General features: G+C 45.9%; 1 protein-coding gene across 1 annotated transcript in view; it reads left to right on the forward strand.

Annotated features, from left to right (window-relative positions):
• The first annotated feature begins 324 nt into the window (after positions 1–324).
• Positions 325–17,278, forward strand: part of ALDH1A3 (aldehyde dehydrogenase 1 family member A3) — a 37,220-nt gene continuing 20,266 nt past the window's right edge. The window contains exons 1-5 of the mRNA XM_069798558.1: positions 325–479; positions 4,093–4,197; positions 10,248–10,388; positions 12,670–12,799; positions 14,495–14,556. Of these exons, the coding sequence (XP_069654659.1) occupies positions 381–479; positions 4,093–4,197; positions 10,248–10,388; positions 12,670–12,799; positions 14,495–14,556 (537 nt within the window). The 5' untranslated portion in view covers positions 325–380. The remainder of the gene's footprint in view (positions 480–4,092; positions 4,198–10,247; positions 10,389–12,669; positions 12,800–14,494; positions 14,557–17,278) is intronic.

Below are 17,278 nucleotides of genomic sequence, written 5' to 3' on the forward strand. Positions count from 1 at the left end.
CCCCCCTCCTTCGCTGCCCTCACCGGGGGAGAGGCCGCGACCGACGGCCGCCTCCGAGCAGAGGGCTCCGCCGCCCCGCGGGCCCTCCCCGCCCCCCGCCACGGCCCCGCGGGGAGCCCCGAGGCGGCGGGCGCGGCCCGCGGGCGCCCCCCGGCCGGCCGGCGGCGGCGGGGCCTCGGCGGGGCGGCGCCGCCCGTTACCTGAGGGCGGCGGCGGCGGCGGCGGCGCGCGACGGGGCGGGGCGCGGGCGGGGGCGGGGCGCGGGGCGGGGCGGGGCGGTGGCCAATGGGGGTGGGCGGCGGCGCCCGGCGCGCGCCGCTCTTAAGGCGGCGCCGCGGGCTGTCAGCGGCAGAGGGCGGCGCGGGTTCGACGGCGGGGCCATGGCCGCCCTCAACGGCGCGGTGGAGAACGGGCAGCCTGACAGGAAAGTGCCGCCGCTGCCGCGGCCCCTGCGGAGCCTGGAGGTGAAGTACACCAAGGTGAGCCGGCGAGGGGAGGTGGGCAGTGGGCTTCGCCGCCGTGGCGTCGCCGGCGCTTGGTGGAGTCAGGCTCGTGGTGAAGTATTATTTTTATAATGTAAAATTTTATCCCTCTATGCCGTTTTTCTTACTTTTTTTTTTTATTCCTCCTGCCGCCCTAGATGGTAGGCTTATGGGGATGTGAGTGTGGTTGAGTGACTGGAGCAAGCAGATGACCATGGCGTTTCTAGGGGAGCTGCTGTTGCCCCCGTCCCTAAAGTCCAAGAAACCACCATTTTTTTAGAAAGAAAAAAAACAACCAAAAACCAGCATGAAACCTGTGGCTCTGCCCCAGGTGCCCACGGGCACCTCTCCCTGGCCGTGTGGCAGGCCGGTCAGTGGCCAGCCTGCCCTGAGAGGGCTGCGGTGCCGTGCTGGCCTGTCCCCTCCCGGTCACCCTGCCGGCCATCTTCCCAAGTGCCCCATGCAGCTCTTGCAAACCCACCCGGTAAATGCTTTTAGCATCACATTAGCGCTTGGCGAAATTGGATTTGGATGGGGTGAGCCCGGGCAGAGGCAAGAAGGGCTTTATCTGCGAAGAAGCTGCTTGCCTGGGTTGCATTCATCCTTCCTTGACCTGGTGTGAAGCTCCCCTGTGGTGGGATGGGGTGCTGCTGGGAGGGGGGGGTTGGTGCCAGAGGACAGGTTTGGGTCCTGGTGAATGCAGGGAGCGTGGAGGAGGGCCAACGTCCTGCAGGACTGGGCCTTGCAAAAGGGCTCTGTGATGGGATCGGGGCCACCCCGCAGCTCCCGAAGAGGAGTGGTGTTCACACACATCTTGTTGGTGGTTCGCCGTCCCAACAGAGCTCCTCCGTGGCCTCCCTGCAGGATGAGGAGTCGGGCAACAAGCCCACACAAACCCATATCTCTCTGGTCTCCATTGATCTTCCCTTTAAATGACCTTTAAAGGGTTGCTCCTGACCTTTCGGATTTAACTGAAGGCTCCTGAGCTTGATTACTCTGTCTCTGAGGTGAGGCTGGCATTGGTGTGGAGCTGAGCACTGCTGCAGAAATCCCTGCTCCCTAACACAGCCGAGTCGCTTTTTGTTCCACAACAGCCTGACCCGCTGTCTTGTGCAGTGGAGAAAATATCCTGGCTGGTTGTGCTGCTAGGCAGCCTTGACTGCCATAATTTGAACTATGTGGCTGGACTAAAAGAGCTGGAGGGGCTGAATGAGTATATTAATTACTGTTACATTTCTATATTAAGTATTTAAAAAAAAAAAAAAAGAAAAAGCAAAACTTGAAGCTTGTTCTCTTGCAGTGAGAAGGAGTAAACAGCAATAGCTTATCCAGTGAGGTGTTGACTTGAATTATGCATCTGAAGTACTGAAACAGATTAGCAATTAGTGGTAATCACTGGACTAGATTAATTTTTAACATCCCAAATTTATCTACTTTTTCTTTGTAAGATAAACTTGCATTTAGCAGCAAATTGGATCTGCAGCTGCTGATTGCAGAATGGCGTAATGCTGCACAAACAGCTCTTTCCTGCATCCAAAATGGACACGGCCATTAGAGTTCTTCTTAAATATCCAAATGTTCTGGGTTTTGTTATTTTTATTGTTGTGAACACTTTTTAAAATACTCCTTAGGGATCTGATCCTGCAGCCATGTATGTTTTAAAACACGCGTTTTTTATTCGCTAGAGTTTTGCCAGAGACTCTGTGCACTAAAGGTATCAAGGTAGTCTCTTAAAAGTGGAAACCAATGTTAATTAAAAGTGTGAATTTGACATTTGATCTGATGCTCCTGGTGCATCTGAGAAAATAATGAGCCACAGTCAGTTTTCATAAAACTGCAAGGGGTTTTCTACAAGCTCTGAGTTTCACCAGATGTTTACAGCTGACGGCACACTTTCGTCTGCTTAGCGGAGATTTTTATTTTCGGTTCTACCAGTTACGGGGCTGCAGGAGAGGAAAAATTTTCAACAAAGATCTTACTTATAGAGCAGCTTAATGCTTGTCATGGATGTGTGATGGAAGTGATCTGTCCACAATCCCGTGTCCCAAATCCTGAGTATGAAGCATGAACGGCTGATACGCTGTTCTGTTTGATTTCAAGTCCTGGCACCAAAGACTAGGGCTATGTGGTGTGATTCCCAGAATGATGCCAGCATATATGTTACATTTAAAACAGCCTGATCCTGTCATTCTTGTGTTTTACTACTTCTTATAGCAACATCGCTTTCCCATCCCAACCCTTTCACATAGAATTAATGTTGAATGCGGAGGAAGAACGGTATCCTTCCCCAATCCTTAGTTTGTGAGGATATACCTGATGTTGTAATTTTACAGTTCCTGTCGTATCGCCCACATTTATAATATTACTTTCTTTATTAGTGAAACAAAGGAAAACTGAAGTTAAAATGCGTAAATGTTAAAATGCAGTGCTTGGATAACAGAGGTAGTTTGGGAGCATTAGTGTCAAGTTAGTTAATATTTCTAACTTATCTTTTCTTGTGACTTCACTTGACAACTTTTTTCCAAGATTTTCTTTTTCTCTGCCTGTCTGAAACAGGTGGGTCCAAAAGTGCAGCTTCTATGCTGGTTACATCTCAGATGCTTTTTACAGAAATAGTCAGGAGAAACTGCTTTCAGGAAAAAAGCTGCCCAAGGAAAGAAAACTATGACCCAAAGCAGTGGGAATTCCGAATGTAAGGGATGCAACATTAATCTCCTGGTGGTGTGTAGCGACTCATAAACAAGATTGTAAATGTGGATGACTTCCAAGTAAAAGTACTAGCTTACAGTCGCTAACAGGCTACTAATAAAGATTACTTCATCTAATCTTACTTGAAGTATATTTATAAAATATAACACTGCCAAGTTAGATCACAGTGTGGGTAAGATGCATGTTGAATCAATTCATTGTATATAGGTATTCATGTTCTGTTTACAGTGAATAACAACACTCTAGTATTTAATGCATTTTCAGTTACGCAACACTGGGACTGTTTGTTCTTGCTCTGGAAATGCAATATTTTGAAACACTTAAATCTTGTCACAGACGACTCCAAGTGATGTGGGAGGCTTGATCTAGCCCGTGACAAGGCATGGTGGGGTAGAACTAAGCCAGTACTTACCCTCCTCCGGACAGTGCTGCAGGGGGCAAGTCGTGGAAGTAGCCCAGGGCAGGATACAAACAACCAAGTAATATTGTATGCTGGCATTTCATTTGTAGCATGTAACAAGGGGCTCCTTTTGCCTGAACCATACAAGTTTCTCTTGGTGTCTGCTTGCTGTTCCCATGGAGATGTATTTCAAAAACTGTCTGTTTCTCATTGCCAAATTATGGTGTTATACTGTGTGGGCCCCATCCTCTGTCTTCCTCTTGCTCAAAACTAACTGGGTGCACGAAGGCTTTTTCATCTGTTCTCTGGCTCAGGTTCTAGTTTGGATAAATGCTGTCTGTATCGCAAACAGTCTCCCTGGGAGAGAGACTGAACATGCTTGACTGCCATCAATGGAAATTGAAGAGCCTCGGGACCTTTGAGGAGTACTTGTGGTTTTTTTGCATTGTCTACATCAGTTTTTTTCTCCTCTCCATCCCACTCCTCTTGTTCTCTCTTCAGATATTTATTAACAATGAATGGCATGAGTCTACAAGTGGAAAGAAGTTCCCCACCTACAACCCTTCAACGTTGGAGAAAATTTGTGACATTGAGGAAGGAGACAAGGTAAGTGTTGTTGAAAAGGCAGTGCAAAAGACAGTTTTTAAGGGACTTCCTTTTGTAGGGAGGCACACAGAGGAAAAGCTGGCTTTTAATGACAACATACATCTGGCCAGACTGTGAGCCGAAGGTCTGGGACACTGGATGTGCTGCTCAAGAATTACACAGGGTGGGTGGGATCAATCCTGTCCGACTCAGCAGAGTCACTTTCCCTGGTAGGAACTCCCTGCCAAACACTGTCAGAGGAATGAGATTCAGCATCGTTCTTGTGTTATAGACTGGAAGGAAGCAGCCAGTCTGGGGAAATAGCAATGATGGTGTATGCACATCCCTGACAGAAGTTGGGCCTTGTGTTGGGAGTGGTTTATACACAAACGGCATGGCAACCTGGTGGAGACATCAAACTGAAACTCGCCCTATTTTAAACACAATCAACAAATAACCTGAGTGCTTGGGGGAATTTAAGCTCTGTCATGCAAACACTGCCCACTTTCTGCTAGAGATGTGGTGCTGCTTTACCAACTGGTATCACAGGTTCTGGCCTCCTGCACAAATGTGGCAACTCTCAGTTTAAACCAAACCAGTATCTCCCAAGAACTTTAGTAGTCCCTGGCCCTGGTGTGATGTAGATTAGCCTGGGACATAACTGCCTGGGTTTGGTAACAGTCTGAGGTGAGGAACAATCAGATGTGACACTTTTTGTCCAAAACAGCTCATCACGTATGGGCCAACTGGCCTGATCTATGGGAAAGAGCTGGTTCAAGAGCTGGCTTTTTGCAGCGTGTCATGGGAAGGTGATTCACGGCTTCTCTGCTGTACCAGGGCTTTGGCTGCTCATTGCTGTGGGCAGTATGTGATGGGCAGTGTGGACATTTCTGTTTGTACTGTGGTATCTTTTTCTTAGTATCTAAGCCTGTCCAACACTTGTGAGGCCCAATGCCTGGTTTCCAGCCAGGTAGCTGCCTTGGGGATCCTTTCCTAGTAGAAGTGATACTAGTTGAGCAGGGGCAGTGTGTTTTCTGGTATTATACTGTGTAGAGTATAAAGCCTGACCCTTCTGGAGATGGGAGCAAACTTGCTTGGCAATACAAGCCTCCAGCCTGCATGCAAATAGCGTGTAAGGTGGCTGTTCTTTTTGGATGGCACTAAAGCAGCCTCGGAGACCTATTGCCGTGGGGGATCTGTGCATCCGTGGCACAATTACACATTGAGAAATAACCAAACATTATGTGTAATTTCTTTATACTAACTGGGTAGGACACAACTGTTTTGAATTGCAGTGGCATGTAAACAGTGGAGTTGAAGCTAACTCTGATGCAACTGTATTTTGCTAGGCAGAATCCATGACATTGTTGTTGTTCCCTGAGCGAAGTGTCTCCTCAAGCAGTTACAGAGCATTACATGAGTATTTCAAGCCTGATTCTTAATGACTTGGTTAAAGAAATTCATTATGCAGAACTAAAAGGCCAGTTTTGCAGTTTGCATCCTTGAGACTTGTCTCTGCCTGAATTCAAGGATAACATTCAGCTTCTAGCTTGCAGGAGAGTCACTGTAAACCTTTCCTTGGGGCCAGTCAGTGGAGCCCTCTGCCCGTGGATATTCAGCATAGTTGGCTGACTCATTGGTGCATAGAATAATTGCAGGCAAGAATGTAAGTTAGCTGCACCTTGGGTGCTGAAAGCCTCTTCTTCCACCCCTTTACATCACACTTTTAAAAAAAAAAAAAAAAAAATTTTTTTCTCTAAATAGGCTTTTGTGACAGACTGAGTGGGGTTAGACCTGGATCTGGATTAGCTAGAAAGCAGAGTCATGGGAAAGAAGCATCCCAAAATAGTTTTTTGGCTACAGGCGACACTTGACCATGTCCCACTGTCCTCTGGCAAACTGAGTCCCCTGAGACTTCCTTTGCCCTGGTTGAACATCCCCTCCTAGGTCTGTAACTCCAGTCTGTTGGAGTCACTACAGAAAGTGGTGAGTTGTGTTTGGTGGCGCTTTCCAGCATCTTGTCCCCACGTGCCATCATACTTGATTGTGTTGGTCAGTACCACTGCAGGGGTGGCAGTTCTTGGTACTGGCTCTGGCTTCAGCTGTGCTGTGGCAGGGTTGGCTCTGCCTTCACAGCGGGCTGGGAGCGGGACTCCACTTCCCTACCCCTGAACAGAAACCTGCCCCTCCCTGGCTGTGCAGTGTGTTTTGCTTAGTCTACACGTGAGGGGTGGGAATTTGGCAGCCAATATCTCAGTGATGACAATTTAGTCTGGTGCTGAAACTTGGCCAATGCTTTATGAGGCTAGGAGCAAAGGTTTTGTTGTTTGTTCTTTAGTTACAGAATTTAAGACAGAATTGCCCTTGATGGCATAGTTGGGGGATAAAGGAAAGTCTTGTGTGGAAAAAGAAGCACTGAAAATAAAATGGCAAATGCTTCCACTGGATGCTTGGAGGCTTTTTGCCTTCCAGATAATGGCTTAGGGTCCAAGTGTTTGCCAGGTTGATAATGGAGAAGGAATAACTTTCTTTGTTAGACTTCTGCCCCCAGCAAATAGTGCAGCCCCAGAACTTCCACCCTGTCTCGGTTGTACAATGTGAAGGTAAAAATACTTGTGCCATTGCCATTTCTCTGGTGCTGTCTAACTCTTGAAGACAGGCTTTTTTTCTACTAGCAGCTTGCTAACATCCATCAAGGGCAGGGGGAAAGGTGCTCCTTGCTCAAATGAGTGCCTGGCTCAGCTGGCTGCCACAGAGTGTGGGCAGCAGGTCTACAGCTGTGACTGTCAAGCAGACTTGATGCTCTGGAGTGTGTGTCATGATCACTTCTAAGCAGTTCACTCTCCCAAGTGGATCTTTGAAGGGTTGTAAGAGGGTTCTGTTCACAGTCATCCTGCCCCCCTCAGATTGCAGTGGCAGGCTGAGGTAAGAGGCTGCAGGAATATTATTCCCTACAGCAGGTTTGCAATGCCCTCAATAATGGTTTTGGACACTTTAGGCTGTTAAGATGCTGTTTGTAGCTGTTTTGAACTCGGGCTCAAAAGTTAGAGCAATGCAATGTGTATACTGTTTGCAGAGGGTTTGCAGGGGAGCAGGTCAGGGAACATCTTCTAATCAAGAAACTGTGACATGCTCAAGCCCTATGTCAGAGAAGTGCCTTTCCAAAGATGTGCACAGTGGAGGCTTTTTGAAGAAGTTAGTAATTGAATTGAAGACAGTCTCCACTGGGTGTGCTCCATCCCTGGCTCCTTACTGGCCAAACTGAAGCAGTATTGTGCACACTGAGCCTGAAGCAGAGCAAGAATTTTTTGCAGGTGTTTTCCCTACTCACAGAGCCAGTGGGGTGATGGTCTCCACTGTGCTCTGCAGCCTGCTGCTGAGGCAGGAGAGAGGAAAAAGGGGCAGGATAGAAATGGAGCAGTGATGAGCAGGACTTGAGGTAGAGGAGGAATGTGGAGGAGGTAGCTTAGAACAAAGAACGGTGTGAGTTTGTTCAGGGGAAAATGGTATGCGGTTGTGTAACTGGGGGTTGTATCATAATGCAAACATCCAAGGTGGGTATGGAGGTTTGCAGGCATTTCCCAACGCTGCAGTGCTTGACTTTGCAATCTTAATATTCTCTTAGTGGAGCTCTTTATGTAATACCCTGTAAATCTGTGTAGATCAGAACTAAGCACCAGGATGCACGGACCTCCTCCTCCTCCTTGTGGTTTTGTATACCACAGTGTGTCCCTGGCACCTTGACAGTTACGAGTCTCTTTGTCACGCATTGTGCCTACCTATTGCAACATGCCGGCAATGAACATGCCATTCAGACTCCCCTAATGCCTAGTCATAACAGGATGGATTAAGAATGGCATTTCAGCCTTCCTGAAGAATTTCCTTGTTTTTGCTGGTCTCTCAGGCCTATTGAAGCTGTACAGGCTCACAAGATCTCACTTGGTGGTGCTACCCCTGAGGGTGTTTTGGGAAGGCCTTTTTGCTTGTGTGATAGTGACTGCAGTCTCCAAGCTGCTATGTGTACCCAGCGTGTCTGAGAAAAGAGATGAGAATGAAGACAACTAGTATTTGCAGGAGCTGCAGCAGGGCTCAGGTGCTCCCATGTTTAGAGGATAGGGAAGATCTGGGCATGCACTGAAGTCCTCTGCCCACACAGCCATCTCATCCCTGTTCCTGTGAGTGCCAGGATGGTGGGAAGTCCCCCAATACCAAGGGCATGCTGCGCTGTGGCCTGTGCCACTGCAGACCTAATGCTCTGCATGTCAGTGCTCCCAGCCTGGTCACAGAAGCTAATTACTGCTAAGGGAAGACTTGTTTAAACCTGACACACCTCTTGTGTTTCTTTGTCTGCTTTGTCACACAAAATATTGCCTTCTTTCACCTTGAGACTTCATTTGAGCAGGCAGGATGAGGAGTACATAAGTGTGCAGTGGCTGGGGATGCCTTCTGGCTTTTGTGATGTGCCAGTTTGAATCCAGATCAACTCAACTGAAGCAAACCATTCTGAAGGCCGGTTCTGCCTGTGGGTGATGGGCCCCAGGCAGGACATGCCTGCGTGTTCACAGCGGCTGCTTGCTACCTCTGCCTTGCCACCACACTTGCTTGACCAGAGCCATTCTTAACCCCTTGTAACAGCAAGTTTCCTCCAACAGTTTCCCCATCAGTGCCCTTCCAAAAGGGTGGGGTTCTTTTCCTGGCAGTATAGGTCAGACTGTTTTAAAGCTGTGTAATCTTCTTGTAAAGAAAAGAAGCCAAATTTAGTGTAAGGTGCCATTTCAGTGGGTGATGACTTGCTGTTTTCTCCATGAACTTTTGCTGTAAGAAGGCAACATGTCTCCCCATAACATTTTAATTGGTTGAGCACCACACATTTCCCCATGAGGGGAGAATGACCAGACCTTGTTGGATCAGTGCAGAGGCTTACTTTGTAATTGTATCCAGACAAGGCTTGAGATAAGACGTAAGTGAGAGCAACTGGTGAAGCACTCTGAGGAACAATCAAGGCCTGAAACCCTCCCTCCTTTCCCACCCCCTTCAGCTACATGTTGTGGTGAGGTGCAAGTTCTCCATCAGCTGAAGTGAGGCATGGGCTGTGCCAGACATTATGTAGAGCAGGATTCTGTCCAAAGTCAGGGTGAAGTATGCTTTATGTATGCTTGGGGTACGGCCTTGGCCTTGCGGATGTTGATGGCAGTGTTCCCATTGACTTCATTGGGTCGGGAGGTCGCCCTTACCTTCACCTTTTTTTAATCAATGTATGTGGGAAGAAGGGAGGAGTCCAGGGCATACTGTGGCCAGAGAAAATGCATGAAGCTTCTCTGGGGATGGCGCAGTGGGGAGAGAGGGAATTTGCTGCCTGTCTGAGTAGTAACTTGGGTAAACAGGGTTAGATTTGGTCCAGAGTGTGGTAAAGCAGTTGGGAGATGGAGAGTGGCACTAAGTCTGTGTAGGTGAAATGCCTTTGTCATAGCACTGACCAACAAAACCCTTCCCATCTGGTAAAAGTGTTCTGGAAGTATGATCTAGGATCTAAGGGAGCTTTTTTAGAGTGTTAACTCTTACTGGCATAGGTTTTGGTGGGACTGAATGGTGGGATCTGAGATGTGATTGTTCCCCTGGATAAAACCATGATCTCTCTCATGGAAGACTTTCCTTCCCACACTTGTTCAGAGGAAGATGATTCATGTAGGCCAATGGCCTGTCACACTTAGGGAAGCTGTAATGGGAACAGAATTGGGATCTTGTTTCTCCATCCTCCTCCAGTGTCACTTACATCCTGTATCGGCAGGAACATGATTCTGGATTACTGTATAAACAAACCAGTTGCATAAAACTACCCTTGAAAGACCCTGTTGGTACTCTGACCCCAAGGTTGTTTATGAGCCCAGGCCAAATCCAAAACTTATTGCAGGCTTGGGTTCAAATCCAGGAGTAAAATAGAAGTGGTTTTGTCAGACAGCTTGTTTTAGCCACCACAGCATCATCTAGGAAGCAGCCTGATGGGGTTTCTGTGCCATTGTCCAGTTCCTTCCTTGTAACCTAAGGTTTTCTTGTGTATGTGGCTGCTCTAGCCTGATGTGGATAATGCGGTGGAAGCAGCGAAGGCAGCATTCCAGAGGGGGTCTCCGTGGAGACAGATGGATGCCCTAAGCAGGGGACGACTCCTGCACAAGCTGGCTGATCTTCTTGAGCGAGACAGAGTCATCCTGGCGGTAAGTACTCTGATCGGTGAGCAGTGATAAACCAGCAACAGCTGGCTGATAACTCAGCTCCAACCTTCTGATTTTGCTACATCCATATCTACCTAATGTGTTTTTTTCTCTCCCTTTATGAAGGGCAGAAGAGTCCATGCTGGAGTCATGGCTTATCTTCCTCATTCTGCAGGATGATGTTAGGGGTCTTAGAAGAAGGCTGTTAGTTTTTCTATATAGTTGACTTCCTCTTCAGAACTTTAGCTGGTTGTTGAAGTGATTACAGATATAAATACTTAAATTTTCAAAGCAACAAACATATTCTTGATTTAACAGTCATCAATGTTCATAGCTGTCTCCCAGTTCTTATCTTAAAAAAAAAAAAAGCTACCAAACAAACCCAAACAAAAAACCCCAAAACAAACAACAAAGAAACCCAAAACAAACAACAACAAAACAAACAAACAAACCCAAACCACTACAACTGACTCAGTCCTTTATTAAAAAAATGCAGGCCAGTTTGACTTCTTTGCAAATTGCTTCCTCTAAAATGGGGGGCTGGCAAGAGAATCTTTCTCTTGCTGGATGTCATCCAAAGTTTAAAATGTGTGTAAGTGGGAAGTCTTTGTTTCCCTACTGAATTTACTGGCTCAGGAAAATCTCTTTATAGCCATGAAGCTGCGTTAACTTGGACTTCAGCACTGAAGAACTATTGCTAATGATTCCCCATCCTGTCCTGAAGGAGTCCTTCTGGTGCAGAACAAGGGGAGTAGGACCCAAGCTGAAATGCACTGCAGTTGGTAGAAGCCTTTAGACTCCATGGGCCTTGGACATCTTTCCAAATTGTGCCCACAGATCCTAGCATCTCTCAGTGTAGGGCTACTGTCACTCCATTTCTAAGGTCTTGGACCTGAGCACTCACCACTTCAATGCTGCACTTTGGCTCTGCTTATCTTTGGGGGAATGGCATTTATGACATTCAGTGCTGTTAGATATCTTTAAGTTCCTGAGCTGATGTCCCACTGAGGTCAGTAGGACTTAACATACATGGGATGTGCTTAGGAGCCTGTACTTGCATGACTGTTTTGAGGTGGGTCTCTTTCTCCAACACAGTGTCTCTTAACCACATGACAGCCTCCAGTTTCAGCAGGACAAAACCAAAAAAATCCAGGTCTGGCAGTTCTGGCCAGCAAATAAAAGGAAAAAAAGAAAAATCTGTGTCAGTGTGAATATACCCTGTTCATTTTCTGCTCATTTTTTGATGTGACTTCAGAGGACCCTCCTTTTTCCATAAACCAGGACACTCATTTCAAGCTTTCTGCCGTCCTTCTGATCTGGGAGGGCTTGTTTGGCATTGTTATTTTCACTGCAGAAAACCAGCCGTAGCTGCCTTGGCTGCATGCTAAGTAATGACTTATAAAAATCAGTTGTTTTAGCAGACGTTCAGAGTGGATAACAATCCTAGTTGTTCCAAGGAGAATGTCTGTTCAAGTGCTGCTTGGACCCTAATGTCTGTGGAAGATGATGGGATATGACTTCATACGTAAACAAAGATGTTTCAATCTACCAGGGGATAGTACTTCCTTTATGGATGTGCTGGCCATTTGCACCAATATCCCGTTTAATGACCTGAGTACAGAACAAAGCATTCACTGAGCTAATGTCCAGAACAGTGAGAAGGACACAGGCCGAGACTGGACTTCATTTAGAGCTGCTCAGCATCGATGCAGCTTTAGTGAAGCAACTTCTCCCTTGCCTTAGTTGCAGCATGGATCTGAGCCCAAAGGTTTTTTACCAGAACTCCGTAAAAAATGTGTTTTCTATCATCCTGTGGACAAAAGAGGCTTTTCAGAGGTTGGTTTTAGGGCTGTGAAGTAGAAAAAATAGATTTCCAAATAAAAGGAAAGTGTGTCTGACTGATTTCAGTGACACCATCTGGAATCCAGAAGATCTGTGTTGGAGGGTCAGTTACGGTGAAGTCATGACATTCACATCATTTCTGACCAATGCCCCAGACCACAGCCCTCTATCTTACCCACAGCCACCTTCTGGAGGCTTTCAGAAGATGCGCTTTCATTGCAGTCACTGAACAAAGCAACTTCTGTATGCATCAGGGTTATTGGGTCTAGTCTCCCTTCTACCATATTTGTATTAGCAACTTCATTCCTTAAATATAAGGGGAGGGAAGGAAACCCCATGTCTGCAGCACAAGGCAAAATAAAATTGAAAAGGAGTTTCTCCAAAAGCTTTTTTTAAGAAAAAAACATTGACTTATCTGACTGCATGCAATTTGTTTTTTCAGACTCTGGAAACAATGGACACAGGAAAACCTTTTCTGCAGGCTTATTTCATTGACCTGGAAGGTTGTATAAAAACGCTCCGATATTACGCTGGATGGGCTGATAAAATTCAGGGCAGAACTATCCCAGTGGGTAAGTTCCTTCAGACCCGGTTTCAGAGCTGGGATGGAATCAGGCTTGAGGGGGTGGAAGGGAGGCCTGCTGGGAGGGAGATGCATGGAAAGGCCAACTTCTGAAAACCTGCAAAAACAGCCTGCATTTCCTTTCTATCTCAGGATGCATTTTAAGTAGATGGGTTTCAAGATTTAAACTAATGGGAGAACAGTGTGAATGCCTGGATAGATCTCTGGAAAATAATGGATGGGCTCTTTTGTTGCTTTTTTAACAGAGAAACCTTTTGGCTTTTAAATTCAGACTAATTCTTAAAGAAAAAAACCTACATGTTATAGGGGAGTTTATTCATTAGGTATCACTGAAATGAATTAAGATGTCAGAGAGTGTAAGGACAGAGGTTTCTAGGGATAATTGTATGAAGGCAGCAGCGCTTGTGCTGTCCTAGATGCCACAGGGATGTGGCAGAGGGTTGATGTGGAATCTGCCAGTGTCTCCCACCTCACTGATGTTCCCACATCCCTGACAGTGCTGGCTCACAGATGTTCAGAGAGATCATGTAGTGCTTTTTCTTAACCTTTATTAAAGAGAAGGTCTGAGATGTTGACTCCTCTCAGGAGCCACAGCACTGAGCTCTTGGGGCAACCCTGTCAATTTTTCTGACACTTGAAAGAGGTTTTTCAAAATGTTTCCTAAGCTGCAGAGCCAGAGTAGTCACACTGTACTGTTGTGACAGGGACAGACAGAACACTTTGGCTCAGCTATGTAAGTTCAAATATGGTTTTGGGGAGACAAGTTAAGACAACGGATGTCCATGTGGCACGATGAGCCACACTGTATTTTCAAAATCAACCTGTTTTGTTCCTGCATGTGGGTGATCACTGAGGCTGTATGAAGGACAGGCATTGCAGACAAAAATTAGCCACCAGACAAGAGCTCTGAAGGGCTGAACTAGCTCAGCCTGCGCAGTCAGCAAGAGGAGTGGTATTAGTCATATAAACTGAGATCTGTCACCCTCATTCAGAGTAACGTGAAGCTTTGCTTGCCTGGATGCTGCTCATTGGTCCTGATTTAAAATCACTTCTAAAAACCGTAATTAGAAATGTTCGTGTTTTCTGTCAGATCTTCCCAATGAAACTAGGTTTTCAGCAAGAATGAATTTGTAAGGAAAATGTCCTTCCTGCTTTCTCTCTGACAGAGTAATAGCAGTATTTTAAGATGAATGGTATTACTTTACTCCTAGAGTTTCATCTTTTTGTAATTTCTTACTGGAAGTGCCATTCCTCTTACACTGAATATGATTCCTGTACTAAATGGGTTTAAAAACTTTTGCCCTCAGAGAGACAAGTGCTTTTCTTCTTTTCAGTGAGACATAATCTGAATGAAATTTGTGCTTGCTCTTCAGTGTGGTAAGGAGTTACCCTCCCCTGAGCCTCAACACAGGGAGTTTGCAGAAGGAATTGAACCCCTGGTTTTAAAAGGCTCCACTGTGACCGTGAGCAGTTTGGCTTTTGAGCTAACACAAGACCTATTCTCAAACAGATCATCTGCCTGGAGTGTCCCAGAGGCATGTGTTAAGATGAACAGATATAGGGTTCTCTGCCTAATACGGTTTTAGTTCTGTCCCCAACCTGTTAGTGTGCAGTTGGCTTACACTGTTTCTGTAGAAGCAAGGATTTTGACTGGTTTGTCTTCTTTTATTGTTTTGTCTTGCAGATGAGAACTTTGTCTGTTTCACCAGGCATGAACCAATGGGTGTCTGTGGAGCTATAACTCCAGTAAGTAGCAGTGACGGTGCCCTGCATCTCTCTGAGAACTGGAAGAAGTACATGTGCACTTCCCATCTTATACTGCAGCCATTTGCTTCCTAGTTAAGTACAGCTGTTCTTCAGGGAACTCCCATCACAGTTGCCTGATGTAGTTTCTTGTTTTACCCCCATGCCAATTGCTCTTGGCAACACACAGTCCTCTGCAATGGAAGGGTGGGTCTCCTAATCAGATGCTCTGTTCCTCTCTAAGGCTGACACCAGTCACCAGAGACCAGTCAGATCTCTCTGACTCTTGCACTGCTGGGATGACCATCTTGTCATTACATGTGCTAGCTTTTTGCTGCCTAGTGCTGATGCATAGTTTTGAGTTTTAAATCATATCCATTATTAATAACGCCTGCCTGTTCTCTGAGCTTTCTGTGATTAAATCTCACTGAATAGAGTTTTCTTTTCCTTGAGGTCTCATTCTCTGCTGAGGGGACAGTGTGGCTAGTTCTTGGAATATCTCCAGTTTTAGTGTGTGTTGCTTGCTCTGTTTAGACAGATGACCAGGAATACTTTACAGCTACATGGGAGACACAGTTTGTTCCTGTCTGGTTGTAAAATGCTTTGAACATGGTATCCTACAGGCCGTGAGGCAAATGGTGGTGTGCCAAGATTCTCTGTTTGGGTACTTGGATCAATAAGAGTCCATGGAAGATTTTTACCTTTGGGATAAAGTTATATGAGAGACTGAAAGCAATGCATGTGGGGTATTGGATTTGCTGGACCCTGGGAATACCAGGTCTGGACCAGTTCCCAAAGATACCTGGGGAAATTTTGCTTTTTCCTTCAGCAGGACTGAGCTTATATCCCTGGTGATAAGATGGTATGGTCTATTTAGCAATGCCAGGGTGAGGCAAAGTGGGAGATGGTCAGTACTAGTTATCAGACGTTTGGCTTGATGACTTCTGCACAGCTTTTCTGGCTGACCAAGCAATATGACTGCTTGTGAGCAACTAGAATTTATGACTTAAGATCAAAACATCAGGTTTCTCATGTTGATCACCAATTAAAAGGTATCGCTCTGTCACACTCAGCCACCTTTGGCACTCAGCAATTTTTCCCTTTAAAAGCCTACATGTAGAATGCTTTGGAAGGCCACAATAAGGGGACATAGTGGCACTTCTAGTATTTCAGGTTGACCCTACATCAGCAATAAATACAATAGAAAGTACAGAACCAAATTTGACTCAAGTTCAACACTGTGTTTGTAAAAAGGATGATTGGGGTCAACAAAACCACATCTGTCTTCAGTTTATTTAGAACACACCCCCCCCCCAGTTTTTTCCCAGTTTGATATCTAATACCAACAGTCTGTGGGTTTGTGTATTCCTACTTGATTTAAAGAGATTTTGTCACTATTCTGCATATGTCTCCCTAGACCAATTAACAGCCCTCCCATTTTCCTGTGGCTTGACTATATTTAAACCAACGTTCTTAGGAAGGGAAGTTCTTAGAAAGCGCAGCACATGACTGAACTGTATCCCAAGGTGATGTCATGAGGCAGCCCTGGAGTCTTTTACTGTTATTTTCACCAGCCATTCTGCAACAGAAGGCTTCTAATGGAGTTACGTCATGCTCTGAAAGTGTAGAAAAGTAATGTAGGTGTGGATGGCTCAAGCTGCAAAATCAGGCCTTCAAGAAGGCTTAGGAGAAAAAGACAAATGGGCAAATCATGGGATGTGGCCATTGGAGAAGTTCACTGAAATGAACCAGGTCTGGGAAAGAGGGAGAGGCAAGTTGAAGAATAGCACATTAGACTAAATTCTGCTCTGTCTCAGGGCTGCTGGGTTAGAACAGAACTCATCTCTTAAAAGCTACACTGCTAATTTATTTGTAAGTGTGAATTTGTGGATTCCTAACATATTTGGCTGCTTTGTTGATAGCTGAAGGCCCTTGGCTTGAGTCTTGACAAGAAGTCCCCTTACTGTTGGCCTGCTTCCATCATCCCTAAAGCAGCATTAATTATTTTTAATGAAGAAATCCTTTCTGCTGCCAAATGACCTTTCTGAGATTCAGTGTGAGCTAGATTTTCCACTTCTTGCTTAGGCTCCAAGATCTACAAATACACATGACTAAGAAAGAGATTAGCACAGAGGAAGCCGATGTGGACTGGTTCCTAGTTCCAAATAAGAAAACTAATTGGAAAGGAGCAATTTACAATTTGAAGGGAGTATAAGACCTCCCCTGGATTTCCATGACTGAACAACCCACTGCGGTTTCCTAGTTATAAACCTGGAATTGAATGATATTGTATAACTATTCAGCCAATACCTAACACAGAAAAATGAGTTTTTTTCAATGAGCAGTTGCACCCTGTAGTTCCCCCACATAAGGATGCTGTACAGAAGTGATGCATCACGACACTGCCTCCAACATAATTTCTGTAAACAGCCAAAATCCTGTACAAAGTGTGATCAAACTCCTGTAAAGAATGAGGTCACATCATGCAGAGGTTTGTCCAACTTACAAGATTAGCTTGAGGACTGCCAGCAATATTTTGGATCTCAGGGGGAAATCAAGGAAGTTATACTCCATAGTCCAAGCAAACTCAGTATCGTAAACAGACGCTTCTCTTTGTGGCTGTCCTCCTAGTTGCTTCTTTCTCCCTGAGCTGTGTGAAGGTGGGGAAAATGCTGTGTGGAAGTGAGTAGGTGACTCTGCTGGGCTGATCTGACCAGCCTTGTGT

The sequence above is a fragment of the Haliaeetus albicilla genome, chromosome 12 (assembly GCF_947461875.1).
Source record: "Haliaeetus albicilla chromosome 12, bHalAlb1.1, whole genome shotgun sequence".
Taxonomy (NCBI): domain Eukaryota; kingdom Metazoa; phylum Chordata; class Aves; order Accipitriformes; family Accipitridae; genus Haliaeetus; species Haliaeetus albicilla.